This window comes from Chelonoidis abingdonii, chromosome 25, assembly GCF_003597395.2.
Source record: "Chelonoidis abingdonii isolate Lonesome George chromosome 25, CheloAbing_2.0, whole genome shotgun sequence".
In the NCBI taxonomy this organism is placed as follows: domain Eukaryota; kingdom Metazoa; phylum Chordata; order Testudines; family Testudinidae; genus Chelonoidis; species Chelonoidis abingdonii.
The window spans coordinates 11,995,938-12,023,539 of record NC_133793.1 but is presented as its reverse complement, the minus strand read 5'-3'; the positions used below and the strand labels follow the sequence as shown (position 1 = coordinate 12,023,539).

General features: G+C 48.9%; 1 protein-coding gene across 2 annotated transcripts in view; it reads left to right on the top strand.

Moving 5' to 3' along the window:
• The window catches only part of YTHDF2 (YTH N6-methyladenosine RNA binding protein F2), a 276,572-nt gene that overhangs the window by 24,126 nt on the left and 224,844 nt on the right, over positions 1 to 27,602 (top strand). The window contains exon 5 of one of the 2 annotated variants that reach the window (XM_032802853.2): positions 2,942 to 3,868. The exons of the other annotated variant lie outside the window; for it this stretch is intronic. Coding sequence (XP_032658744.1) covers positions 2,942 to 2,965 — 24 coding nt within the window. The 3' untranslated portion in view covers positions 2,966 to 3,868. Of the gene's footprint in view, positions 1 to 2,941; positions 3,869 to 27,602 lie in introns of those variants that run through there. 2 annotated transcript variants of the gene reach the window in all.

Here is a 27,602-nt window from a genome sequence, read left to right as displayed (position 1 = left end):
CCCTCCCCCCCCCCCCGATAGATAAGTAAAAATGGAAAATTTTTATAACCAGTTCAGAAGCCGACCCTATAATTCAGGGGTTGGCAAACTTTGGCTCCCGGGCCATCTGGATAAGCCGCTGGTGGGCCGAGATTGTTTGTTTACTTTGAGTGTCTGCAGGCATAGAGGTAAACCTAAGTAAACAAAGTGTCCCAGTGCGCCAGCTGCTTACCCTGACGGGCTGGGACAACAACTGGTGGGGAAATTTTTTGGGGGGGGAGAAGCTGGGAGTCAGGGGAGTAACCCCAGTGACCACCTTCCACATGACCCCACCCCTCACCCAGGGCCCCCACGCTCTCCCCATCCCTTCCCACCTTATCTGGGGAGGGCTGGGGAGGATGTCTCTGGGCCTGGTCGCAGTCCTGCTCCGGTGAGCCAGGCCAGGTGGCTCGGCCACAGCCTGCCAACCCCAGAGCTGCAGCTGCTTTGGAGGCTGGGGCAGAGCAGCGTGGCCAGAAGTGAAGAGACTCTGGCCCTGCCTCTTCCCTTCTGGCTCTGCTGGCTGTGCTGCCTCTCCCTGCTGCCTCTGTTGGGGGGTGGGGTTGTGTCCCACATCTGCCTCACAATCCCCGTTCATAAGCCAACCTCCTTCTCTGGTGCTTCTTTTTCATACCAAAAAAAATTTGACTTATGAACAAGTATATACGGTACTCAAGATAGTTAAGTCCAAAGCTGACTCTAATGCGTTACAAAGGAATCTCGCTAAACTGGGAGACTGGACGATAAAATGGCAGATGCAATTATCAACCATGAATTTCAAAATAATGCACATTGGAAAAAATAATCCCAACTATACATACAAAATGATGGGGTCTAAATTAGCTGCTCTCAGGTAAGAGAGAGATTTGTGGGTAGTTCTCGGAAAACATCTGCCCATTGTGCAGCGGCAGTCAAAAAAGTGAACGATTTAGGGACCATTAGGAAAGGGGTAGATCATAATGCTATTATATTTAATCCACGGTATGGCCACACCTTGAATACTGTCTGCACTTCTGGTCACCTCCTCTCAAAAAAGATCTATTAGAATTGGAAAAGGTGCAGAGAAGGGCAACAAATGACTAGGCATATTGAACAGCTTCTATGTGAGGAGAGAGTAAAAAGACCTAGGACTGTTCAGATTAGAAAAGACGACTAAGCAGGGATATGATAGGTCTATAAAATCAAAGTTCATGGAGGATAGGTCCATCAGTGGCTATTAGCGAAGATCTGGGGTTTTCAAATAGGGGTCAGGACCCCTCAGGGGGTCATGAAGTTATTCGTGGGGGGTTACTAGCTGTCAACCTTCACCAAAAACCCCACTTGCCTCCAGCATTTATAATGGTGTTCAATATATTTAAAAGTGTGTTTCATTTATTAGGGGTGTCGCACTCGGAGGCTTGCTGTGTGAAAGGGGTTACCAGTTAAAAAAAAAAAAAAAAAAAAAAAGGGGGGGGGGGAGGGTTTGAGACTCACTGGCCAAGATGGTCAGGGACACACACTCCAACTGCCAGAAACTGGGACTGGATGACCAGGAATGGATCACTCGAAATTGCCTTGTGTTCATTCCCTCTGCGGCATCTGGCACTGGCCGCTGTCGGAGAAAGGGTCCTGAGCTAGATGGACCATTGGTCTGACCCAGCATGGCTGTTCTTATGAATCGCCATCTTCTAGGTTTCAGTGCTTACCGCTCCAGTCAATGCATGGGACCATTTGCACTGACGTCAGCCTGAGTCTGCTGTTTTGCTGTCATATTGGCTAGAAGCACTGTTGTTTAAAATGAAGGCTTGTACCCTGGATCACCAGTCTTCGCGGCATGAGTTCTGTGGTTGGAGAACTCTCAGGGGCTGGGTTTTATAGCCCTGAGCAAGCAACATGCCAATTCTGAGTTCGCTGAGGGACTGAACACAAACGGTTTTCAGCTCCTCCTCTCCTGTTCTCACTAGACATGTGAGTACCTGATCTCCTTCAGCAAATGGAACCCTGCTCCCAATTCACTCTTGAAAGCACCCAAATCCCTCCTGTACCAGGGCAGGTTCACTCTTCCTCCTCCCCACTGTTACCTACTCTCTCTCTAGCCTGATAGGATTGAGAACTGGAGGCAGGTCTCTTGGGAACTGCTTTCTGAAGCTCTGTTTATGGGACTGGGGAAGAAAGCCCTGTTTTGCTCCACCAGTGAGGCACTGGAAATCCTCACTGATAACTAGCACAGTGGCTGCCTCTACCTGGCCCCCGCAGACTGTATCCAACCAGTTAATTGACATAACATTAGCAGTGAGTAGTCTGTTTATTTCACTAGCTGCCCTTTTTCCCCCCCTCTCCTTGTTTGTGTCCCACTTCCCTTCATTATACTTGGCAGGCTGTACAGAACTGGAGGAATCTGAGCAGGTTGCATCTGTGAGAGCTGTTTTTTAATGAATTAGACTGGTGGGCCCTCTTTTCTTGCTGTCTGCAAAAGATGTTGCTGGGGATAGGGAGAGGAAAGGAGCAAGGTGCGGGGGGAGGGGTTGTGGTGGCAACTGCTATTTTGAAGGGGAAATGGCAAGAGCTGGGAGGCATCGCCCAATAGGATGTAAGTACGTTGTCATACTAGCCATGTGCAGCTGCCCGCTTAAAATGAGCTCCTTCTCCTTGAACAGAAACGGACCTTTTCTCAGATTCAGCTTCGTTATAATGGACCTCTCCTGTCATAAACCAGATAGACCACTAAATATTAATGTAGACAAACACCCTCGGGGAAGGTTTTAGGAATACCTAATCCTGCTTCAGCGTGGGGAGGTGGACGGGGTGATCTTTTGACATCCGTTCCAGCCCTATGTTTTCATGTTCTGTGTATGAGATAGTGAACAAAATCGTGTTCCCTCTTGACCCATGGAAGTTTTGCAAGAGTTGCTCTAAACTAACCATCTTCTCTTTTCTCCTGCAGGAGCGCCAAGGCCGTGTCAAGTAAAAGGCTACCCTTCCCACAGAGACTGCAGCAGAGGTTGCATCCGGGATATCTTTCAGAGAGCGAGAGGAGAAAAAAGAACACCCCAGAGAATTAGGACTTTTTTTTCTTAATTTCATTGACTTTAAAACAAAAAAAAAAACTTACAAACTTGCAGTTTGAAAAAAAAAAAGTATTGGAATGTCACAAGAGACATAGGACTGAAAAAACAAAAAGAAAAAAAAATCCCTTCTAGGTAGAGTATAGGTAAAAACTGTCCCCTTTCTTTTGGCTTTGGTTGTGATTTCAGAGCATATGCTTTGTTTTTTGTCTTTTTACTATGTTTTCCGGATTTGAAAGTCCGTAAGTGGCATATGCCTTTTTTCTCTAATTTTTAAACCCCGCTGCATCCCTTTCTTCCACTTCCCTCGTGCCTCCTTTCCCCCTGGTTTTGACATTTGCACTTGGAACACCGAGTTGTGACTTTTTTTTGGACATCCGCTGCAGGAAGTGGAAGAACGATTTTTTCCTTGGACTGGAAGAGGAGGAATTTTATGACTTATTTGGGTTTATTTGCCTGGAAGAATCGAATGGAAATTATTGCCAAGGTTGTGTCTAAGGGTGGTTTGATTTCCTCTGACCCTTTGTTACTCAAAAGTCAAGTAATAGGAGTCCTAAGAAATGTTCTGTTCTTGTGCATTATATGGATTACAGATTAAGTCTGGATTAATTTGATTTAAAGGCTGAGAACAGTGGTCAAAGCTTGTTTTGTTTACAGGAACATGAATTTTGAACGAAAAAATATTGTAAAATGTGTAGTGAATATGTTTCTTCAGTTTCTTGTTAAGCCAATGAGGAATGGGCGTTGCCTTTCTTTTCACCATTAATCACTTCTCAATAATAAACGTGAGATCCTGTTGAGCATCACTTCTGTGTTTCAGTTAGTTTTCAGTGGGGTAGGTGCTGCCCTGGCTGTGGATACGAGGAGGCTGGACATGGGAGAATAAAATTGCAAATGGGGTAGCAGGCGAATACTTCAGTTCCTAACTTCTGGTTCGTTGGCTATTGTGATCCCTGCAGGGTTTTGAGCCAATGCTTTAGGCTTCCCCTGTTTGTTTTAAACATCTTTGTTGGGACCCAGCACTTCTTTAAAAATTTTTTTAATTTATGTGCACTCTAATCATCCATGGGAGCTTGGTCTCATCCAAACCCACCTCTCGCTGTTTTGAGACTGGCTTTGAAGCAGGTCAGTTTGGCCCATGTATAACAAAACTAAGACCCAGTTACAGCCTGGTTCTGAGGTGACTGTTTTCATGTACGTGAACAAGATCAAACTGAACTAATCTATTGCTGACTCGCATTACAGCACCTATTAAAATAGAATTGGGGTGTGGTCTATGGTAAACAGGTCCAGGAACATAGGAGTTCTGCTAGTGTAGACTGGCCCTAAGTATGAAACCTGGGCACGGGGGACTGACTGGTACAGCTGAGGTTTGCCTGATAAATGAATGCAGCTGCATTGGTTAACATGCCAGCTTTTTGCATTTGGAGGCCTGACTTCCAAGGTGCCAGGCGCAGTAAGTTTGATCTCTGAACATTTTCCTACATTACAAATGATATTTATCCCTAAAATAGCAGACTTGTCAGGATGTCCCTGTTTAGGAAGGTCAGAAAGGGGAAAACAAGGGTGCTCCAGATCGGGATTGAGGTGCATTGATGCAACTGTGTAAAAAGCCCAGGCGTGGCCTAGCAGGAGATGCCACAGGTCAGGAATGAGGTGCGGTGTTCAATCTGTGAAGGCCATAGCTCTCCAGTAGTTGCATGCACTGTGTCTGGCTTCAGCCTACACTACATTACCTCTTTCCCAAGTACAAAAAGTGTCAGTGTCAAATAATGGGATGTATTAGCTATTCAGTGAGTAGGTTAGAAGACCCTTCCAAAGCCCTTCAGACACCTAAGGGTGGACTTGGGTCCATGATCTTCTTTTCCTGTGAAATAGTTTGAGATCAAGAATCCAAAAATCCAACTCTCCTGATTGCCTTTTTTTTCTCTCTGCTGAGCAGGCGGCAAACAAAATGAGCATCTGAGCTCTGGAACAGTACTTCATTCTTGTTAGTGAAATGGGATACTGCTGAGAGGGAAAATGTCATGAAAAATATCTTGTGGTTATTAAATGGATGTTGATTATCAAATGGCTTTCACTATTGCTAGCTGTCTACTCTGCATTTCCTTCACCTGGGGCAAAGGAACTGTTTCACTTCCTGATTCTCCTGCATTCTCACTAGCTGTTGTAGTGGAGGTTCTCTCACAGAAGGGGAGATGTTTAACTCCACAAAACCTAAAACTGTTAATTGAAAAGCTTCATGGAAAAAAAAAACTTTTTTCCAGAATGGAGAATGAAAGCCTTCCCCACTTTTTTGTGTGTCTAAATTAATTTAACGGTGTGTTGTCTCAAGGTCACAGGTATAAAGATGTTCTATTAACTGCCTGATCGCCTGCTTACTGAACAGACCACCCTGGGCTCTGAGATTAGGATTTTCAAAGGAGTTGAGGGGAGCTTGATGCTCAGCTCTCATTAGATTTAATAGGATTTGGGCACCTCATTCCCTTATTTTCTTTTGAAATTTCCAGCCTGGATTTAATCCCTTGATTTCTTCATCTGTCCTACTGACTGTTCCCTCTTTGCCCCTGCTCAGCAATGTAAATGCAAATTGATCTGCGGTACCCTGCTACAAACAGGTGTTCCATTGGGGAAAAACTTGATCATGGAAAGTCTGCATAGTTCTTAAAGCTTCATGACCAGGGCAAAATAGCTGGAAGGAGCATCTATATTGTACGTTATTGAAGAGGTCCTGTCAATTTAAGCATACTTTATCTCTGGAGAAGTCTTATCTACTGCTGTTGTGAGTAGCATCCGAGTCCCACATGTCCAAAAAGAGAGAGGTTTTTCTGTATCAGTCCATGCAATTCACAATACTTTGCATAGTCAGTTTCATTGTTCCCTTCTGTATAGTCAGATCCCATTTTAGGGTGGATCTTCACACAGCAACAGGGGAAAGATGTGTTAAAGGAACAGAAAAATGTGATTTGAAAATCCCATAAAATTTTACCAGGTTTCAGTCTCAGATGTAACACATGAAACTACTTTTGCCTTTTTTTTTTTTTTTTTTTTTTTTTTTAAATTTAAGTGAACAGTCTGGGACTGCACCCAACTGATGTGCCTCATGTAATTTGAGATGGCCTTTGTTCCCTTGTGTTAGCTTCAGGTGAGAGTTAAAATCTTCTTTTCTGAACCAAAGCTGACTTAGTTGCCTGGAGGTGGTACTTTAACATGCCTGTCTTGTCATTGCTTGTCACAGGGGTCAGCCCACCTGTAGCTCTGTGGGATTAGGACCCAGGTTTGTAAACCAGCTCTGAGGTTTCCCTACAAGGAGAAGAAATGAAGCTGTTGTATTTCAGCAAGGTAGGGATGGTTTTGAGCTTAAGGTCCAGGGCTTGGGATCAGGAGCTGCAGCTTTTTCCCCCTGGATCTCACAAATTTCTCCAGTGTTGGGCAAGTCACTTAACCCCTCTGCAGTAAAACTGGCTTCATAAGCATAGGCCAGGTATACTTTAGCCTGATTGCTGCATGGAAGGCACTTTGGGATTCTTGGATGGAAGGTCTTATTGGGTGCAAAACGCCGCCATTGGAGCAAATACAATTTTTAAGCCACTTGAAACACATTTTACACGAAATATCAAAGGAAGGACCAAACAGATGGTGCTGAGAGTAAAAAGATACAAGGAGGTGTGTCTGTATGTGAGAGAAATGGGGATTTCTGATGGGTCTAAACCAGCTCTAACCTCTTCCTAGATGCTGATGTGATTTGGAGCCTTTTGGGTGGAGCTATTGTAATATGTGTGGGCTACTTTTGAGGGATATTTCCAGTTTATAGTGCACACGTGCTACCCAGATCTGCTCTTTGGGGTTGTGTTCGCTGTGGAAGTCAGCACAGACCCGATGGTGCTGACTTCCAAATGGCATCTGAAGGCTTTTCTGTATAAAGACTTAGTGCAAGGCAACCGGAGATGTAAATCTGCAGTTCACCAAGTTGCTGGGTGGGCCTTGCTGCTGCGCCCTAAAAGTTCTGTAGTCTGCTTTGACCTATTGCTATTGGGGGAAGCAAAGAGACGCATGGAAAAATCTGTGGTGCAACAGAGTGAAGGACAATAAGGACCTAAAGTGTATTAAGCACCAAAAGAATCCTAACAGTGGTATTGGTCCATTACTAGATGGAAACAGATTTATCAGTCATTCAGAAAAGGTGGAAGTGTTCAGTACATATTTCTGTTGTGTATTTGGCGGAAAAACATGACGTAATCAGGCAAAAAATGAGGATGCGCTTTCCATTCCAATAGTAACTCCATGCTATGTTGAACAGCTGCTGCTAAAGTTAGACATCTTTAAATCAGCAGGTCCACATAACTTGCATCCAAGAGTTTTAAAGGAGCTGGCTGAGCTTGCTGGACCATTAATGTTGATTTTCAATAAGTTAACACTGGTGAGGTCTAGAAGACTGACAGAAAGTTAGTTGTTAAAAATGGTAAATGGGATGAACTGGGTAATTATAGGCCTGTCAATCTGAAATCAATCCCAGGCAAGATAATGGAGTAGATGATCTGGGTCTCCCTTAATAAAAAATTAAAGGAGGGTATTGTAGTTAATGCCAATCAACATGGGTTGTAGTTTGACGGGATCTATTTTCTAATTTGATGATATCTTTTGATGAGATGAGTTTGGTAGATAAAGGTAACTGTTGATGTAATATATTTAGACTTCTGTAAGGTAACTGACTATCTCATGACATTTTAATTTTAAAAATGAGAATGGTACAGAATGAACATGGCACACGTTAAATGGATTAAAAATTGGCCAACTGACAGGTCTCAGAATGTAACTGTACAAAGGGAATCATTGTCATCAAATGGGTGTTTTTGGCATTGGATATGAAGGATTCGTATACTGTGATATTCAGGTTGTATGGTAGGTCAGATCCAGGGATCTTTTACAGATCTAAGGAAGCTTTACTTCCTAATGAGCTGTGGCAGTGCTTTGTGTTGTGAATTGCAGGACTGGTTGCAGGATTTGACAAAAGAAGCTTTCCTACATTTGGGTAATCTTGGTTTTTGTCCCCAGGCCATGTTGGCATGGCACATAATGATCTCCATACAGGTAAGTGTGAAAATGTTGATTTGCTGGAATATTTTTTCTTGACAAGGACCATAGTTGTAGAATTCAGTAATTTCTCCATGGATTTCCGTAGAATATTCACTCTCCCTGAGCTAAGTGGGTGAGCCATGCAGTTTGATCAGTACCTAGTTCTGAGATTCCATTGTCTGTTGATAGCACGATTCCACCTCCTTGGTAGCGTCTGCTGCAAACTGCTCACTGAACAAATGGCTCTTCTGAGCTGGAGAACAGGCAGCTCTTGATGCAAAACAGGTTTTCTCTGCCAGGCTCGCTTGACTTAGTAAAATCAACTTCTGAGAAGTCACAAGCAGCCCATTTTAAACAGGCCTCTCTGGTTTCTTATTTCTCTCTTTTCAGCCACCAGAGGGAGTGTTGCACACAGTTTCTCCCTGCTGAAGCAAATGGAGGTGCTGTTACAGAGAAGGTAAGGGGCTCTCATGACCCTTGGTTCCCTGGATTGTTCCATTCTGAGATTGGTTAGCAATGAGGCCAAGACAGGTGACAAAAAGTGACTTAACTTATTGATTTGCCAAGGGACTTGGGCTCCTAAGCACCACACGCATTTGAAAATGAAACCGCACATCTAGAACAGTCAGGCTGGGGATCTGACTTCTCCTTAGGTTTGAATTCCGTTTCAAGCTTTTCCCGACAGTGCAGTGTGGCCATTTCAGCATTGGCCTTTGTAGTTGTGCCTGCTAACGCAACCCAAGGCAGGTTATCCATTTCTCCTGTTGTCTTTCTCTTGCTCCACCCTCCCTGCGAAACGAAACTTCGCTTATTTTAGAATATATTGCTTGAGAATTCTCAGGGAGCAAAACGTGTTCTGCAAATGCATGTGGTTATAATCTCAAGGGACCTCCTGTATATCACAGGCCGCTCAGCACCCACACACTAAACCTAACCGTCAAAATTATTGTGAAATATTACCGCCCACAAGAGACTGGAGTACTCTGTGCATTAGACAGAGAATAGGAGGGAGTGAGGTGCACCAGCGCCCGAGGCCAGAAGTTTTGTGCCTAAAGTTAAGCATATCCTTAAATGATTGCAGGATCAGGGCTTTGAACTGATCTGTAATAACATTCCATTCCTAAATCTTCTTACCTGCCTCTTTGCAGCATCTGTGACGCCATCAGCTGTATCTTGCTTGGGTGGACTGAACAATTCTGGCTTCAATTTGGGGAGGGGGGCGCAGGTGTTCGCTTTTTGTCTGTGTGTCCCAAAAACACACCCACGTGGTCCAAGAGAGATGCTTATCAAGAGCCAGAGCACAGCAAGTGATCACCTTGATATCCTTTGAGCTGCTGTTGGGGTTTTTTTAAAGCTTTCTGGGGATGTGAATTAGATGCATCCCAATGTGTCTGTGTGCACTGGAAGCTCTCTCCACCTGTGAGCATCTTGAAATCCGGATTGGCCTCTTGGTAGAGCGAGAGGGTGAAAAGAGGGGGATTTGGTGTCAAGAATGCTTGAAATGTCAGCTGTGTTGTGTGTGGCTTATAAGACCTTGTCTAAATACCAATGTGCAATGCTTTAACTAGACTGGTATATCTAATGGTGGCCGGCCTCCCCTAGTGGGGTTGTAATTATTCTGATACAAATGGTATCGCTGATTCCCATATGGGAAGGGGGATAGCTATGCTGGTATAGGGCATCTTTTTCCCAGTATAATTGTGCCCATAGTACTGTAAATCACAAAACCCCTTAGCTGAAATAATTATATGGGGTGTAGACCAGGCCTCATTTTAGCATGGAAGAGGCTATAACAGTACCTTTTTGCTGGAGTCCTCATAGCTGTATATGAACCATTAAGCCTCGCAACAGGAAGTTAAGCGTTATCCAGAAGTATGAGAAGATCTGACCGAATAGAAGAGGTGGGTAGCTTGTGGCCCAGAGCGCAGGTTCTGTTGCAGCGTTGCCAACTCCATTCTACTGAGTCTTGTGGTGTCTGGTGGTTTCTCTTAAAGCCCCAGCCCCTGTGATTATACGAGAATCTGAGATCGATATGTCAGTATCCTGCAAGTCTCCTGGACAAACCTTATGGAATTAATAATTTTGGGATCCATTGTATTAAAAATGCAATTGTTTGTATTGTGGAATTGTATGTAACTTCACTAGGAGGCCTGAGGAATGCAATCTCCAGGAGTATTTAGGGACTTGAAAGGACTTTTGGGGACGATATGTACAAAGTGAATTTTCTAGGCAATACTTGGGGTGAAAGGAATGCAAATAACCCACCTCTGAGTCCATCCTTCTGTAGCTGAACCTGGAGCAGAGATCCATTGTCCACCTGATTAACAATCCACAGTCGCTCCAAAGACCCCAATGGGATGAATGAATGTCTCCCAAACTCCCAAGCATTCTTGTTTGAGCTAAGGGTGTCATGAACTTCAAAACCCTGCAGAGGGGTTTTCATGTGGTTTCAAGGACTGCTGGAGCCAGGGAGATCTCTGGTAAGCTTATTAGCATGCATGTAGGTTCTTTATTGTTTTTAATGTTGTTTTTCTCTGTAATGCTTTTACCTTAGGAATAAAATATGCTTGCTTTGCTGTGTGCAACTTATACCTCTGGCATTTACAGTATATACTGTCTCCGAAGAGAAGGCAAAAGAAGCCTGCTTAGGCAGTTTGCTTCTTGCTGGGGATTTCACAGTGTAGTCAGGAAATACCTCAGTCAGAAGGGAAACTCGTCTCCACCCAAGACAGCCCACAACTGAGGGGCTGGAAGCCTAGAGTTGGGTGCCCTTGCTGCACCATCAAGGGGGAGTACAGGTGCAGTTGCCCTGAACTAACACTTGTCTGTCTGTCTGTCTGTCTCCTTTTTTTTTTTAAGTTTCTAGCCTTGAGAAACTGGAAAACGTGAATTCTAGTGCTCAAAATCCAGAAGGTAAATAAAAAGAAACTGACATTTGTCATTTTTAAAAAGTCTCGTGAAATCTGAAGGCTTGGGTTGGTCATGCCGTGTGCAGCAGCGAACGTGTTCCTCTTTACGGGATCTATTTTTTTAACTCAATAAGATCTTCAACGTTTGTTTCCACTTAAACAATTTTCCTGGGGCATTTGCAAAACAAATGCTGCTGACTTGTCCTAGCTCCAGGGCTAGAAAGTGAAACCGATTCATCTGTTCTTCTGGTCCAAGTTGAATGTGTGTTATTTTTAAGACTCTATAAACATGATAAAGGGTGAAAGGTACATTAAGGTCAACATTTTTAAGTGTGAGGGAGGGCTGAACATCAGGCACCTAGATCCACGTTTAGATACCTAAATAAAATGGCCTGAATCACAGATGTACTGAGCCACCAGTTATGTGGAGTTTAGGCACCCACCTTTGAAACTGCTGCCCTCTGTGATTGCATAGCTACCACCTTACGCTGGGCCAGGAATGCTTCCAGCACGAGGTTAACCAGACGATGCCATCTTAATAGTAGGCACCAGTGGACAATTTTGCCCACCTCTAGCACCTGCTGTGTGAACAGTTGTTTTGCTCCCGTGAATGAATCAGGCTTCCCAACATGCCCTGTACTGTAGATATGAGCTAGCCTGGGTTTTTCACAAGTGAACTGGGATCCCAAAGTCAATGGTGAAGGTCAAAGATCATAGAAATGGTGGGTGAGAAGTGACCTCGAGAGGTCATCTAGTCCAGCCCCCTGCACTCATGGCAGGGCCAAGTAAACCTACACCCACCTTGACAGGTGTTGGTCCAGCTTGTTCCAGAACTGAACTACCCTTATAGTTAAAATGTTTTTTTCTAATATCTAACCTAAATCTTCCAGATTAAGCCCATTACTCCTTGTCCTGCCTTCAGTGACCATGGAGAACAAATGATCACTGTTGTTGTCTTTATTCTAATATGTTAAGGGTTGTTATATAGACCTCCTGTGCTTCAGCCACAAAACTATCCTCCGTTTCCCCCTCATTGAAAGACCCTGGTCCGATGCTAGTTACATAGAGAAACAGAGCGGAAGATAAAATGTGTGAGCCTGGAATGTTAACGCCTGATTGAGATTTGAAAGGAGTTGGGCAATGGGGTAGACCCACAGGATGGCTAGGCCAGAGGCTTTCTCTTGTGCTGTGGTCTGTAGAATGAAAAAGCTGGAGGACATCTCTGAAGTGCCCGGTATCCTGGCTTTTATCTGGCATTGCCACTTTAAGTTCTTACTGTGACGTTTAAATGAATCTTCCTGGTTTTAGCTCTGATAGTTTTAGGAGGTGTCAGCGTACGCAGAGTTGGCCCATGGGCCAATCTGGTTGATCAGTGAAGATCTGGAGGTCTCCCACTTTCTTACATCTTGCTCGTTCCCACCTTCCCTTCTAGATCGGCTCTCTCCCGGCATCGCGGTTAATGGGCAGCTTTTAACACTTTTCAGCCAAATGAGGAAACAAAAAATAAAGCCCAGTCTGCTCAAAAGAGAATGTTACAATGGCAACGCAAGCAGGAGATGTTCCACTCTAGGAACCTGTTTCAGTTGCTCCGAAATGTGGGACTTCTGTGATTCTGGTGCTAGCCACAAGAGGGAGCCCTTGCACCGGTTAGCCTTGCTGCACTGGCCCATTCATTGTCCGTGGGGAAACTCCCCTTCACAGCAGATACCAGCTGGGCTTGCAGAGGGGTTTAGAAAGCAGGAAAGGCTCAGTGGAGGGGCTGAGCACCCTCCGGTGTGTCTGGAGTCCACGGGAATTCAGGGTGCTCAGCACCTGGCTGCAGGATCAGAGCCGGAACTGGGATGGGGGGGATGTGGGCATTGAGCCGGTGCCCAGCTCTGCAGAGTGGAGCCCTGCCCTTGATGTCCACTTTAGCTCTGGATGCTCTGTGGGACAGGGGTTGTCTCCTAGTGTGGGTTCGGCACCTCGTGCAATGAAATCCCAGTTGTTAGTGGAAGCGTTTCGGCGCTACTGTAGTACAAATTCGCATTGCCTGGCAACGAGAGGCAGATCTGATGGGAGGCCCCTGTCACAGCAGAGGAGACTCCTGCGCGTGCAGTCCCAGGGTGAACAGTGTTGTGTTTGTCCCTCTGTTCAGTGCCTCACTCCTCCTGTATGCCCCTGGGACTCAAATTTCAGAGCTGGCAGCTTGCAGTCTGCAGAGGAGCTGCTACTTTAGTGTCCTGTCCAGAGCAAGAGAGAGGCTAGAGTCAACTACTACTTCTTCTGACCTTGAATAGGCATCAGATTTCTGCAGGCCGGTGCCTCAGTTTCCCTATTGGGTAACTCATGTTTTGTGAAGCACTTGGTGAACCTCTGGTCGAGAGCATGCTGGGCAGCACATCTGTGTTTGAACACATGCCTCATGGGCTTCTATCCTTCCGCAAGGGAGAGCCAGGGCCACTTCTTGGGCTAGATCAGCCCTGTGAGCAGCTCCTGGGGGCTATGGAGGGTTTGACACTAACTCACTGTCCCTTTAGTTGATAACTTGCTCTGGAGGGGAGCTTCATCCAGTCTGCCCTTGCTGGAATGAGGGTGTCTGTGCGGGCAGGACTGGGTGGCTGTAGAGAGAAGCAGCCCCCTACACCACCACCTCTGAACTGGCACAGGGATATTGCTCAAGGCACCAGGTTTGCTCCCCTCCAGGCACAGGGCTGTCTGGAAGCTGCCAGGTTCCAAAGTTGTGCACGAGCACGTCTCCAGCCTGCTCTGTGTGTGACCCATGACTCCGGTCCAAACGAACCAATGCCAGGGATTTCGAAGGCTCCCACTGAATCACTTGCAAACCGGCCACAGGCAGAGAACCCCTCCTGGGGTCTTTCAGTGACTCATTGGGAGGGAAACCCCCAGTGCTCCTGGGAGAGTCTCCACCAAGGTGCTGGCTCAGCTATTTGCTGTATCCACCCATGTTGCCGGCAGGGATTTGAATGCACCGCCCTAAGCTGCAGATGGAACCCTTGGGGCTTGTCTGAGGAAGCCGGTCCTGGCCCACTTCTGCAGGGGAGACGCTCTGTGTAGGGCCCCTCACGCTGTAACTGGTCACTATGCCAAAGTCATCCTGCAGTAGGGATAATGGAGGCATGGAGACGGTGGGTCATGCCCTCCACATCATGCTGCAGGGAGAGGAACAGAACCCACAGCCCTGGGCTCCCCAGTCTCCCCTCCCTGCATGGGCAGGCAGCAAAGGCTTCACAGGCTAGGTGGCTTCATACTCTGGGTGAAGATCCATGGGGAGAGCAGCGAGGGGTGCGGCGTGGGCAGTGCATCGCCCACAGCTGGAAGCTGCAGGTGGCTCGCTCTGTCTGTGGCTCCCTGTCTTCCTGTGCAGCTGTATGACCCTAGCCCTCTTGTTCGTCCATTAGGGGAGCCCAGCCTCCCACTGGCCCATGGAAAGGGGGGCTCCGGAGCAGCTCCGGCACAGAAAGTGTTAAGGCGCTAATGGTATTCGTGGGGCGGGAAGAGCCGCTGCTCCCTTGAGACCCCTCTGGAGCCACTTGCCGATATACATTTATGTATGAGATCCATTTATTTACAGGCTGCTGTCCTCCCTGCAGTAATGACCAGCCCCCAGCCTGCCTTATCCTCCCCCTGCTGCCAGGGCCACTGGAGTGAGAGATCCCACCTCTGCCTGGGACATGTTCTGATGCCTGTCACGCCCCCTGGGGCCAGCGCTCTGGTGTCCCCAAAAGCAGATCTTCGGCAGCTGGTCTTGTTGAATTCCCAGGCCCTAGAGCTGGCACCAGAAGCCGCACGAGTCCTTTGTGTGACCCGCTTGGCCATGGCTAGTGCTCAGGGCTGAGGCAGCTGGCCTAGTCCCCTCCAGTGGGTCCCTGGGTGACCGAGCCTGTAAAAATTAACTCCTTTCACTTCCTACTGGGCGTCAATCCACCACTGCAATCGGCGCCCCACGTGGAGGTGCGAGCGTGAGCTCCAAAGGGGTCTCAGAGACAGGTTTCGATCCCATCTCAGGCGAGGGCTGCTGGGAAAGCTCACTCATGCCTGGAGCATGGATCCGTCCAGCCCCTTGGACCTCTGACAGTAACCAGAGTCAGCTGCCTCAGAGGCAGGGGAAAGAACCTGCAGGGATCAGACAAGAACGTGCCTGCGTGGGTGATCAGACATGGGGGAAGCTTTCTTCCTAACCCCAGGCAGTTAGAGGTTGGCATGTAACTGGCAATGAAATTCACAGCATTTGGATTAGCCGATGTATATTTTAAGCCCCAAACCCCTGCTTGTAGCAGCGGTTTTATAAGTCCCCCTCCATGCTGCTCTGCTGCCTCTGCCATCCAAGCCTGGCTGACGGTCCCACTAATAAGGGAGGTGATTGTGGTTCTGGAAGCAGATGGCTCATTTATCAGCAGGGCTTGACCCAAGGGTGTATTTGGGGATGATGCAGGGTTGTCCCCCCTCCCTTTGTTGAAATAATTAGAGTAGAAGGAAAGAGCAGCTGTGTGGGTCTGCCCAGCTATGTGATGAGTCTGGAAGTTTGGAAGCAAAAGCTGACCTGCCGGGGGAAGGGATGGACTTGTGACCTCCTTTGCTTTGCTGCTCTGTGGTGCATGGGGCAGGCCTTAACAGACTTGTTTTCCTGGAGGTATCAGCAGGTACAAGTCTTGGCTTTGCCTCAGAAAGCCAGAGCTCTTTGTTATGTACATCCAGCTGAGATCATGGCCCTGCGGTGCTAGGAGCTGTACAGACTGACTCGACAGGAGCTGTACAGACTGACTGACAGGCTGTACAGACTCCGCTAGCATCGTGAGGAGCTGAGGGCCAGAGAGATGAATTGGGTTGCCCAAGATCACTGAAACTGAATCCAGCTCTCATTGACTTTAAGGTCAGAAGGGGCCATTATGATCACCTAGTGTGACCTCCTGCACAATGCAGGCCACAGAATCTCACCCACCCACCCGCTCCTGTAACAAACCCCTAACCTATGTCTGTGCTATTGAAGTTCTCAAATCGTGGTTTAAAGACGTCAAGCTGCAGAGGATCCTCCAGCAAGTGACCTGTGCCCCCCGCTGCAGAGGAAGGTGAAAAACCTCTAGGGCCTCTGCCAATCTGTCCTGGAGGAAAATCCCTTCCTGACCCCATATAGGGTGATCAGCTAAACCCTGAGCATGTGGGCAAGACTCACCAGCCAGCACCCAGGAAAGAATTCTCTGTAGTAACTTAGATCCCACCCCATCTAACATCCCATCACAGAACCTTCATCCATCATAATAGGAGTGAGGCTGGTCTTGTGAAGAGAGATTTGTCTCCTAACTGTTCCTCAGGCATTTGAGTTAAAATGGTGTTGACAAAAACAAAGGGTCGGCTTCCCTACTTCATATAAATCAGCTCTGCTCCTTTCCAGTGATGCTACAGTCAGTTTATAGTAGCTGAGGATCCAATCCAGGGTGTTTATACAATCGGAATAAAAGTGTCTCCTTCATCCAGAATCATTTCCTAGGTGTGGTTGTGATAAAGTCCCATGAGCTCTCCAGCCATCTGGAATGTCTCCCAGGAAAAATCAGGGTAGAAGAGACCTGAATTATCTAATGTATAAAAACCCAGCAGAAAAAGTGTGCCTGGGAATGAAATCTTCCTGATGTTCCTTTAATCGCTATGCAAGAATACTGGGTTCTTCCTTCTATAGAGCTTTATGGAGGAGGGACTTGAAAATAGGCAGCAATGAGACATGTTTCAGAGCCTTCTGCCTGTGAGCAGGAATGATAGCCTTTAAGAAAGAAAAGAGCAAGTTAAATCTTCCGGTGAGAGGGGATGATGGGCATAGCAGTTAGTCTTAAATCAATTTAACCAGCTCAAATCAACACACAGTAAAATCAAGACAAGACAATTTATAGTTTTCCCCTGATGGAGGCGGTTCCATTCAAGGGCTTGGCTGCATGGGGAAATTGACCTGCATAGTTTATAGAACGGGTTGGCAACCTTTCAGAAGTGCTGTGCCGAGTTTTCATTTATTCACTCTGATTTAAGGCTTCATGTGCCAGTAATACATTTCAATGTTTTTAGAAAGTCTCTTTCTATAAGTCTATAATATACAACAATAGTTTAGTTATATGTGAAGTAAATAAGGTTTTTTAAAATGGTTAAGAAGCTTCATTTAAAATTAAAATAGAACAGGACCCGGGCAGCGTGAGTGCCACTGAAAATCAGCTTGCGTGCTGCCTTCTGCACCCGTGCAATAGGTTGCCTACCCCTGTTATAGAAGCAGCCAGCTAAACCGCTGCTAGTCAATTTCCCTTCGCAGACAAGCCCAACCACTAGGCCACCCCACTCTCTTGCCCTGTTAACTCCTGGAAGTGCGGCCTTGTGTTTTGCCCCATTAGGATCAAACTTGCCTTTCCACATCCCAAATATTCCCTCCCCATGGCAGCATTGCTCAGTGAGTGGGGCAGCAAGTGGCAAAGGCTTTCATAGGTTACCCATCAGCCGAGGAGGCCTTTCTGTTAATGCTCACGGCCAAACACTAAGTGCCCCAATACCACTTTCAAAGAGTTTCTTGTGCGAGGTGCTGCTGAGACACTGTGGCCTGCAGCCGTCCGCTGGCATCATCTGAACACAGCGGGACCTGGCTTGGCCCTTCATTTCCTCTGTAGAACAGCTGCTGCCCCAGTGTGTCCTCTCGGTCACATGTGCGGTGACTCCAGTTGCCAGCTGGAGCATACTGGCCCAGGTAATCTGCTCTAGTGCCTGGTCATGGAGCAGATGCAGGAGTCACTAGGAGTGGGGGAAGGGCAACCCACAGGTGTCCCTGGCTAGCGGCTCCTGCCAAACTTCAGACATTGGCTCAGACTAGCCCCACCTTCCCCTGCAGTGGACACATGTGACGCGTTCACTTCACCCTGGCCTTCCACCTGCCTGCTTACCAGGCGAATCCATCTGTTGGGACAAGGGATGGAGCCGGGGCACCTTGTTTATCTTATTGATCCCTCACTCCCCTCTTAGCCGCCACCCCATCCTTCTGGGAACGGAGATTATCAGGGCAACCTTTCCTGCACCCCAATGCAGAGAGCGGCGACCATATGTCTGATGGTGCTGCCCACCCCGCTTCTGAGGAAACAGCTGTTCTATGATTCTGTGCTGTGTCTGGCACTTCTCCATCTGTCAGTCCAGCCTGACCAACTCCAGAGTGGCTTAGGGTCTTCAGGACACTTGCAGATGCCGTTCTCTTCCCTTCCCTGTGCCCTGTTTTCCCTGTTGCCAGCGTTAACATCTATGCACAGGGTCTTTCTTCCCCAAAGGCTGCGCCATATACACGCTAGGAGAACCGCTCCCCCTGCCACGGTAACCCAGCCACCTCTGACTGGATTGTGGCAGCTGCTTTGCCCTTTCCTCCTCCTCTTGTTTTACACGTTCTGACTTTTCTTGTTGATTTAGATTTTCGAAGGCAGCTGAGGGATGTGAATGCCGTGGGCTCCTTTGGAAAACCAGCCTTGATTTTTATCATATTTCCATATAGTAAATCCCTTGGGGGAGGCGTGTCTCAACCCCTTCCCCCCTCCCTTAATTTTTCATCTGGTAAAAGATCTTGGGTTTAACTGGGGAGGCCAAGGAAGGATGGCCCGGCAGTTAGGGTACGAGCTTGAGACTTGGGAGATGTGGGTTGCAACATATTGCTTTATCTCTCTCTGCCTCAGTTCCCCATCTATACGATGGGGATACTTGCAGGGCTGTTGTGACGATAAATACATTGCAGTCCTCAAGGACTACACTAAAGGGGGCTCTATAAATACCTGAGAGAGGTACCTAAGTCCGCACTTACACAGGTTCCTCACCAGCCGTCAAGTGGTGGCTGGGCTGCTGGGCTGGCACCCAGGAGGCTGGCTTTCTATTCCTTTGCTGTGTCTCTGTTTTCCCACCCAGCCTCTGTCTGGTCTATAAGGCTTTTCTGGGCAGAGGCTGTCTCTTGCTGGTGATATGTACAGCACCTGGCACAATGAGGCCATGATCTTGGCTGGGGTCTCTAATGCAAACCCACCCACAGGCAGTTCATGCAGCTAGGGGATTCAGCTTGAATTTTTAAATGTGTATTTAATATTAACTGTTTGTGGCACCATAGGTGGGTACAACACTTTACAGAGCCTTGAGGATTTTACACTTGGGATAAAAAATGGAGCCAGGTCACGAGGAGTCTGGCTATAATGGATTCACGCTCCGAAGGCTCTAAACCCTGTTCCGAAATTTGTTCCTTAGCCCTTGTCTAGGCCAACTTGCACTGATTTAAATAAACTGGATGGACATTCTTGTTTCAGTCTGAGTGGGTTAGTTTCCATTAACCTGCTCCTAATGGAGCTAAGGCTGGTTTGAACTGAATTAAGAGTGTTCACACAGCCCTTTGCATCAGTTTAACTAAACCAATTTTACATCACACTTTAAATAAAAGCTTCTGCGGGCGGCTAGTCCCTTACAGACGCTGACATGAAGCACAAGTTTCTCGGGTGTTCCGAAGCTGCACAGAATGCTGTTTGCTTTAATGGAGCAGCTGGCTGACTGTTTCCAATCTGGCCTTGTTTACAAGGCAGAGGAGCGTTCAGTTACGGAAATGGAGTGGCAGTGCAGCATTGGGCTGGGCTCCCAGGATCCGAACTCAGGCTGAGACGGCCCCGTGTGGCTCGCTATGGACCACCTGATGCATGCTTGTGGCCCTGCGGGCATGCAGCTGGGAGGGACCCACTGGTCGGCAAGTGATCTTTGCTTGTGCCTGATCCACCAAGGCTGAGAGTTGGTCCCAGTCCCAGTGTAACCCTTAACTCCTGTACAGAGTGCCTCATCCTGCGTTAGGGGGACCAGATGGGCCGATATTTAACCCTTTGTCCCACATCCCGATCAACATACTCTCGGGACGACATTTGTCCCAATATTTGGGTACGGAGGCAAGCGGGAAGGAGGCGCTGACCCCGTGGGTGCTCTGGGGCAGGAGCACCCACGGGTTAAAATTGCAGCCAAGCTCCTCCTTTGTCATCTCCTTCTTCCCCCCTCCCCCAGTGTGCCACAACCCCGCTCCCCCCTGCCCCCCACCAGCGCTTCCCATCGCCTAACAGCTGTTTGGTGGCGCTTAGCGCTTTCCAGGAGGGAGGGGGGAGGAGGTGGAGAAGAGGCAGGGCAGGGACGGGAACTTGGGGGAAGGGGGTGGGATGGGAGTGGAGCGAGGGCGGATGCTTGGGCGGGAAGAGGTGGGGGGTGGGCGAGCACCCACCCGGCAGAGGGGAAGTCAGTGCTGTAGGAGTGAGTGGCGGGTGGGGGACTGAGGAGGGGTGCAGCAAGCAGGCTGGGGATGAGGAAGGGCATGGTGGTGGGGGCGGGACCTGGGGCGGAGCCTGGGAGGAGTGGGGCTGGACTGTGGGCGTTGCTGACGGCAGCCCAATGTGTCCCGAAATTTTATAGTGCTGTGATCTGGTCACCCTATCCTGCCCCGGAGTTGGGGGCTGACTGCCAGGTCCCTTGGTGGGTCAGGACGTGAGCCTGGGTGTCAGTGTCACAGGAATAAATAATGAAGTTGCAGCACAAGGGGGAAGGTAGCCAGCTGCTGTAAATGGGATTTTAGCAGCACTGACTTCAGTGGAGCTATTCTGATTGGCCCCAGCTGAGGCTCTAGCCCGAGTGTGGGTTTTATGTTCGCTCTCACCGTAAAGGCCATATATGGACTCCGGAGTAAATCTGGAGTCACACCATTGACTTTAAGGCCAGACGGGACCATCGTGATCCTCTCGTCTGACCTCCTGCCCGCTGCAGGCTGCAGAACCTGCCATTCCAGCCTGGCGCCCCTGTGCCTTAGCAGCGCCCGCCAGCTCAGCTGGAATGATGCCACTCTGCGAAGCCCGTCTCTCCTGGGCACCAGTTCTGATCTTGCTTCTGCCGGTTCTACAACACGGGGCACCAATGCGGGTGGAGTTACACCTGATTGATCCCATTCGTGAGAGCAGGAGCAGGCCTCGGGCCTCTTATTGGTTTTGACTGAGAATGTCGGCTTGGAAATGCTTGTGTTTAAATTGTAAAGGGCTTTTTGAGCTAGGATAGGAAAGAAATCTGTGAACGTATCGTTACTATTTCTGTTGCGGCAGCCCCGAGGCATCGGAGGGTTTCTCATTTTGTGCCTTGCCTGTAAAGCGTCACCAGATTTTAAGACCGACTGATGCTCTGCGGCTAATGAAAATGGTTTTGGTTCTAATGGCAGCAGCTTGGAAGTGCAGCAGCCCGATGGCTCCGTGACCTTTGGCTTCACCCAATCCTTTTAGCGGAGCCTCCGCAAGATTCCTTCAGTGAATCCCCCGCTGTTGTCTGCGCGGTTACGTATCAGCCCTGGCTGTGTCTGGACAGAGGCGATGGGCTTGGGCTTCAAAAGAACACGGCGTGTTGTGAAAACGTGGCCGGGCGCCTCCCAGGGGGAGCTGCTGGGCTCTGATCGCTTGTGCAAATCTGGTCCCTATTCTGGTGCCTGAATGGGAGCTGAGCTCGGTGGGAAATCTGGCCCTGAGATTGGGGGCTAAGCACTTGGAAATCCAGCCCTGAATCCTCTGGAAATCTGGTCCCTTGTCTGGTAGGTGCCTTTTGCTGCACTTAGCACAAGGGGGTCCTGGTCTGTGCCTGGGGCTCCTGGGTGCTACCGTAATACACCTAATAGCAATACAGGTGTGCAGCACCTAGCCCAATGGTCCGCACCTGGGCTCCTAATTGCTATGGTAACACAAATATTAATAATTGTATAAGGTGCAGCACTGAGTTCTCTGGCACTTGGGGCCTGATCACTTCTGGATGCATGAAGGCTGTGGGTGAAATCCAGGCCTCGCTGAGGTCAAGTGGAGTTTTGCTGTTGACTCCAGCATTTCCAGCCTGTGGCTCTCCCTTGGTCCCTTGTGCTGTTGGGGTGTTTGTGCCATCCTATTACATTTGCCTTCTCCCCATCGCCTGGACTGCACTTGGTCACCAACCCCCTCCTCTCTTTAGCAGCTATGATTGGCATGGTGCAGGCTGCCCAGCCACTCTTTCATGTTACCTGTTTGTACCACCCCCTCCTGCTGATTGGCCCAAATTCTGGCACCTGGCTCAGCTCGGGTCCCAGGCAAACTTCCTGATTCCTGGCATGACTGTCCCTCTCCAGCACTTCCCATGGTCCCCAAAGATGGTGCACTTGCTGGTGGGCTGTGGAGAGGCAGCTGGCTCTGCCTCATTTCCAGCTGCTGTCTTGCTTTAGAGGCAGCTAAATACCTCCTGGATGTTACTTTCCTGTGGGAGCAGTTGTTGCAGTTGCCGCAGGGCTGGGATGTGATGGCTAGTGAGAGGGGAGGTGGGTGGGTGCATGGTCACGACTGGCAGGTGTCCACAGGACAATCTCGCTCTGAAGATGTGGGCCACCCGAGGAGAAAGGTGAGTGGGACCCCTGCTCCTAAATTTCTGTGCAGGATCTTGAATGTATTTGGATGTCATGGTTAATGTGCCAAATGGCCCTGGAGACACTTTGCCTTAAGGCAGCAGTTCTCAACCTGCGGCCCAGCTGGGATCCGGGTTCCTGACTATCCAGCACGGCGGGGATCTGGGACCACCACTGCTTGCTGTCCCCACTGCCAGTAGGGGTCTACGAGTGCTGCCTGGTCCCACTGCCTGGTGGGAGTCCGGGGTCGGGGCTGCCCAGCCCTATGCAGGCAGGTACAGGGTCAGGGCTGACGCCTGGCCCCACCCAGCCCCCTGCCCAGGGCTCCGCTCCTGGCCCCACTCTGTGAAGGGGTCTCTGGAGGTGTTGCACATAGGGGTCTTTGGAGGGATTTGAGGGGGGTGTGCACTGTGGTTCTCAACCTGCGGCCCAGGCATATGCGACCCACAATGATAAATACGCTGAGAACCACTGCCTTAAGGGAAGAGAATTCATTTCCATTTCAGAATGGACACAGAGCTGTCACAGGGTGGGACTCTGGTAGCAGCCAGGGCTGCGTGTTACGATCTGACACCCCCCGGCACACCCCCACATGCCCAATCTCCTGTAATGCGCCTACTGTACAGTACTGCGGGAGGTGGGGGGCAGGCCTGTAGTGCCAGGGGGCTTAGTGGGAATTCCATGCCAGTAAGCACTGCATGATGATCCAGGCTAGTATCACTGCGGAGGTGAGGGGGAGGGGAGAGATGTCTTCCTCCCCCCAGCTGGTGATCAGTGTGTGCATCAAAGCGTGAGGATTGATGGCCCTGCTTGCTTTATCTGAGTGGGTGTAATTGCAGCTGTTTCTTATTCATGGCAGTGTTCTCATTCCCTCTCCCAGAATTCCCAGCAGCCCCCCGACTGTGAGTTCACCATCCGTCCTCTTGGTTGGTCCCTTCCCTTTCGGTCCTGTGCTTGCTGCGTTGTGTTGGCTGGCATGGCTACTGCGGGCAAGAGGCCTGGTGGGGTTGGGGCTTCTGTCTGCTTCCACGTGAAAAGCAGCAGAGCAGGCGTGTGTGGGAAAAGCCCGGCAACGCATACCGTCTGTCCAGGCAGGCCAGCTGTCTTCGTTTTGCAAATGTAAGTAACGCCACCAGGCTTTTGCCCCGGCCAAATGAAAAAACAACCCAGTAGGAACAAGGACAGTGAGTCCCTAGCAAACTTCCTGATTTCCAAGGCTCTGTCATCCTGGAGAAGGGTAAAGGTGTATGTGGAAATGGACAGATCTATGTCTCATGCTAAAGGAATATGTAAATTCCAGGTGTTTCAAAGGGAGGGCCAAGCTAATAGCCCTTAGCGCTGCCAGAGGGGTTTCTGTCGATCCATCTCACAGCTCTTCACTATGGTGCGTCACCGTTATCTCCATTCTAGAGATGGGGAAACTGAGGCACGGAGTGGGGACGACAAGTCCAAGTCGGTGACTGAACTGGAAATAGAACTCAGGGGTCCTCCTACTGGTGTCCCAAGCATTTAGCATGCCATGGGGGCTGCGGCATGGGGGGCTGAGCAAGCAGCAGTGCATCACCCAGCCTAGAGCCAAAGGCACGTGCCCTGTGCCTTTTGTTTCAGCAGCCTGCACACACCGTCCTGCAAATCCTTCTGGAGCCAGAAAACCAGTCTTGCTTGGCAGCGCAGCTCAGGAGCAATTGTGGACCTGATCTTTGATGTTTCCACTTTGGAAAACAGTCTGGGCTTGTGCCTTCTCCTCCCCCCAGCCCAAGGCAGTGCCTGAGCTCTGTTAGCCCTTCAGTTGAACTGCATTAGCTTGAGAGGTAGCAGGATAGAACCAACTGGCCCCAGGCCCACAACCTGGCCCTGCAGGAGCTCTGTGCCTGGCTCCCACTGACCCACAATGTGACCCTTGGCTATGTCTTGAGCTCTGGGTGCTCTGCCCTTCAAGCCCTGACGGCCCCAGAGAAGTCAATGGGAGTTTTGCTATTGCTCTCAGGGGGCGGGGGCTTGGGTCTTTAGTTCGCCTTGTCCTTTGCAAATGTAAAGTGGGACATGTTGGTTCCTGCTAAGTTGTGAGTGCTCAGATCACAGGCCATGTGCCAGCAGCTCAGCCTGGAAGAACCATACCCCATGTTTGCCCCATTTCCCAGGCTGAGCATCTTCTCTGTGCTTCCTCCAGACCTGCAGGCTAATGCGGAGGGGGATAGATGCTCCTAGGGTGTCATGCAAAGGTGGGGAGATGACGCCTTGCTTGGTAAGTACTGTGTTTATAACCCACGGGAGGAGAAGGAGTCTCTGTTGCCCTCTAGTGTCTGATTCACATTAAAAAAAAAAGAGAGAGAGAGAGAGACACTGATTTCTTCTAGGAGTCTTAAGGATGAATTTTCACATGGATTGGAGGTGGACACCTAACGGTGTTTTCTAAAGCAGGGTTTCTCAACCTTTTGGATGCCAGAGACCGGCTTGCTGTCTTCCTAAACTGTGACAGGGAGATCTCAGGGACCAGTGTCGGTCCTTGGACTGGTCATTGAGAGACACTGAAACATCTTTGGACACCTAAATACCTTTCAAATCTGGCCCTTCGTCCTTTTAGCTCAAGCAGTATCAGCTGAGGCTTTGAGCACTGATGGTTCAGGGTTTCAGGCCCCATCATTAATCCACGTCAGCTAGTTTGTTTAGCCAATGTAAGGGGGTGTTGGGAGTATGGGAAAGGTAAAAAATATCCATTTGCCTGAACAAAAGGCCAACTTGTGAACTCAGAGTGCCTGTAACTTTGGGCCTGTGGTTTTGCAGGCTTTGGTTTGTCCCCAGAATCCACCATGAAATCTCCTGGTGCAGAGTGGGATAGAAACAGCCAGGGCAGGAGAAACCTGACCCGTGAAACTCAATTTCTGCACCTCTGACATGTTATGGCCCCATCCTCCTGCCAGCTGGGTTCAGGAATGTTTTGACCCTGAATTCTAGGGGGATGTTTATGCAGCCCGGGACAGTGAGCCTCTGAGCCTGGCTTGACTGATTCACCTGTCTTGCGCTACTGCACTAAAAACAGCTGTGAAAATGTTGTGCTTTGGGCTGGACTTTGGGCTCTGAAACACCTGGGGTGAATGTGGGAGTGGCATTCCTCACTTAGTGAGTAGCACAAGCCCACAGCTGTGGATCAGGACTCAGAGGCTTGTTGCCGCAAGCTACCACTGGCCACAGAAGTACCCAATGGAAGCAGCAGGATGGGGACCATTAATTCAGTAACTAAGGGCCTGCGATCACCAGGAGTCCTTCCAAGGACTGCCATGGGCTTTGGCTCAGCCCAGGAGCTGGGTTTGGTTTGTATGTAACATAATATAAAGAATAAAGGTCAGAGACTATGATGGAAGTTGGCCTGCTTGTATGGGACTGTCTGCGAGGGGTCAAACAGGCTTAGGGTGACCAGACAGCAAGTGTGAAAAATGGGGATGGGGGTGGGGGGTAACAGGAACCTATATAAGAAAAAGACCCAAAAATCAGGACTGTCCCTATAAAATCAGGACAGCTGGTCACCCTAAAGAGGCTCTTTCTGGCTCTTGGGGCCTGCTCACTTGATTAGCAGGTGTTTTGCCACAGACTGCAAGGAGGGCAGCAAGTGGAACTTAACAAGGATCTTGGAGGCAAGTGGATTTTTCTCCTTTCCTTGATTTCACAGGCTTAGCCTCTGCTCCACAGCCTCCCTGCTGTTGCAGTCCATTGAATTTGGCTGCTACCACCCAGCCTTGGTCAGCCATTTTCATTGCACTTGGGGCCTGAGTGAGCTGTGTGGGGAGAGCTTTGTGAAAGGATCTTTAACCCTCCTTGTCAATTTCCCATTTCCATCCTCCAGCTTTGGGGGGGGAACTTCAGTTTTTTCTTCCTTCATCAATTAAGAATTTGTAGGAAAACTTAGTACCAGAGCCTGGTAGAAGAGAGGAAAGGAGCAGAATACCCTAAGGAAAGATGAGAAAGCTGAGCATAAGAGGAATGGAGCAGCGTGGAAGACGCTCCCTTTGACCTGAATGGGCTTCAGAGAAGGCCCCTTAAGGCATTGCACAGTTTGTGTGTCTGCCTGTTTCTCCGCCCACTGTCAAGGCCTTTCTGAACAGAAAATCTCTTCTTTGGAAAGATTTGAACTGGTCGCTGTTTGTTAGAGGACACTGACAAGTTACCTGCCTTCCTTCTCCTCTCAGCCCACGGCTGAGCTGTGCTGTCCTGTTTCTGTTAAGAGCTGATCACTAATGTCCAATTGATTTTTTTGCACGGATGGGAAAACGCAGGGTATTCTCACTAGCAGAACTGCAGCTGGGTTTGGGATATGGGGTAGGAGAGGTGGAGTTCCACTTTAAACAAACAAACAAGCCCCATTTCTATTTAGAAAAAAACCCCCTCTTATTAAATGTTTTGCCTACTGTGTGCTTCCTCTCAAATGTCCTCCATCTATTGTGATTCTTTCCACTTCATTAACTCCCTGCCTGCCTGTGTGTTTCAGCCAGATGTAGACATTCCTTGCGCCCGCACACAAAGCCCCTTAGCCGCTGGTCAAATAAAAAAAAACGGGCTGGATTTTGATTTTATTTTTTCAATACACCTCAGCTCATAAAAATGCTGAAAAGACCTAAAAAGCCCAAATCCACCAGGGCGAGCAATGGAGATATTCGACAGTTCCTCTTTTCTATCAAAACGCCGGCGGCTGCCTGATAGCTATGGTTGTAGAAGGGGGCACAGGGCAGGCATTTTGCTCTATAGTCAGGGCCTATGTGTGAAGTTTACATTCCCTTTCCCAGTCATTGCTTAGTATAGGGTAACTCCACCTCCCCTTTTACCCTGTAGACTCTGATCTCTTAGCAAGAGCCAATATCTCCTTCATCCTCTTTGAATGAAGCAGCTGAATCCATAAAGTGGACCCTGCCCCAAAAGCCTTGCACGGGGCTAGGATGAAAATGCCGCAAGGTGCCTCGTGAATTACGGAAGCCTAGAGCTGTCAGGGTTCTAGTGTTTGGGGCCTGATCCAATGTCGAGTGACATCAAATGAAGACTCCCCCTGACTTCAATGGGTGATGGATCAGCCTGGTGTCTAAAGTCTCCTGTGGACGCTCTCCCTACACAGCTTCATCGGAGTGCTGAGTAGCTCAAGGGGAATATCTCCCTGGT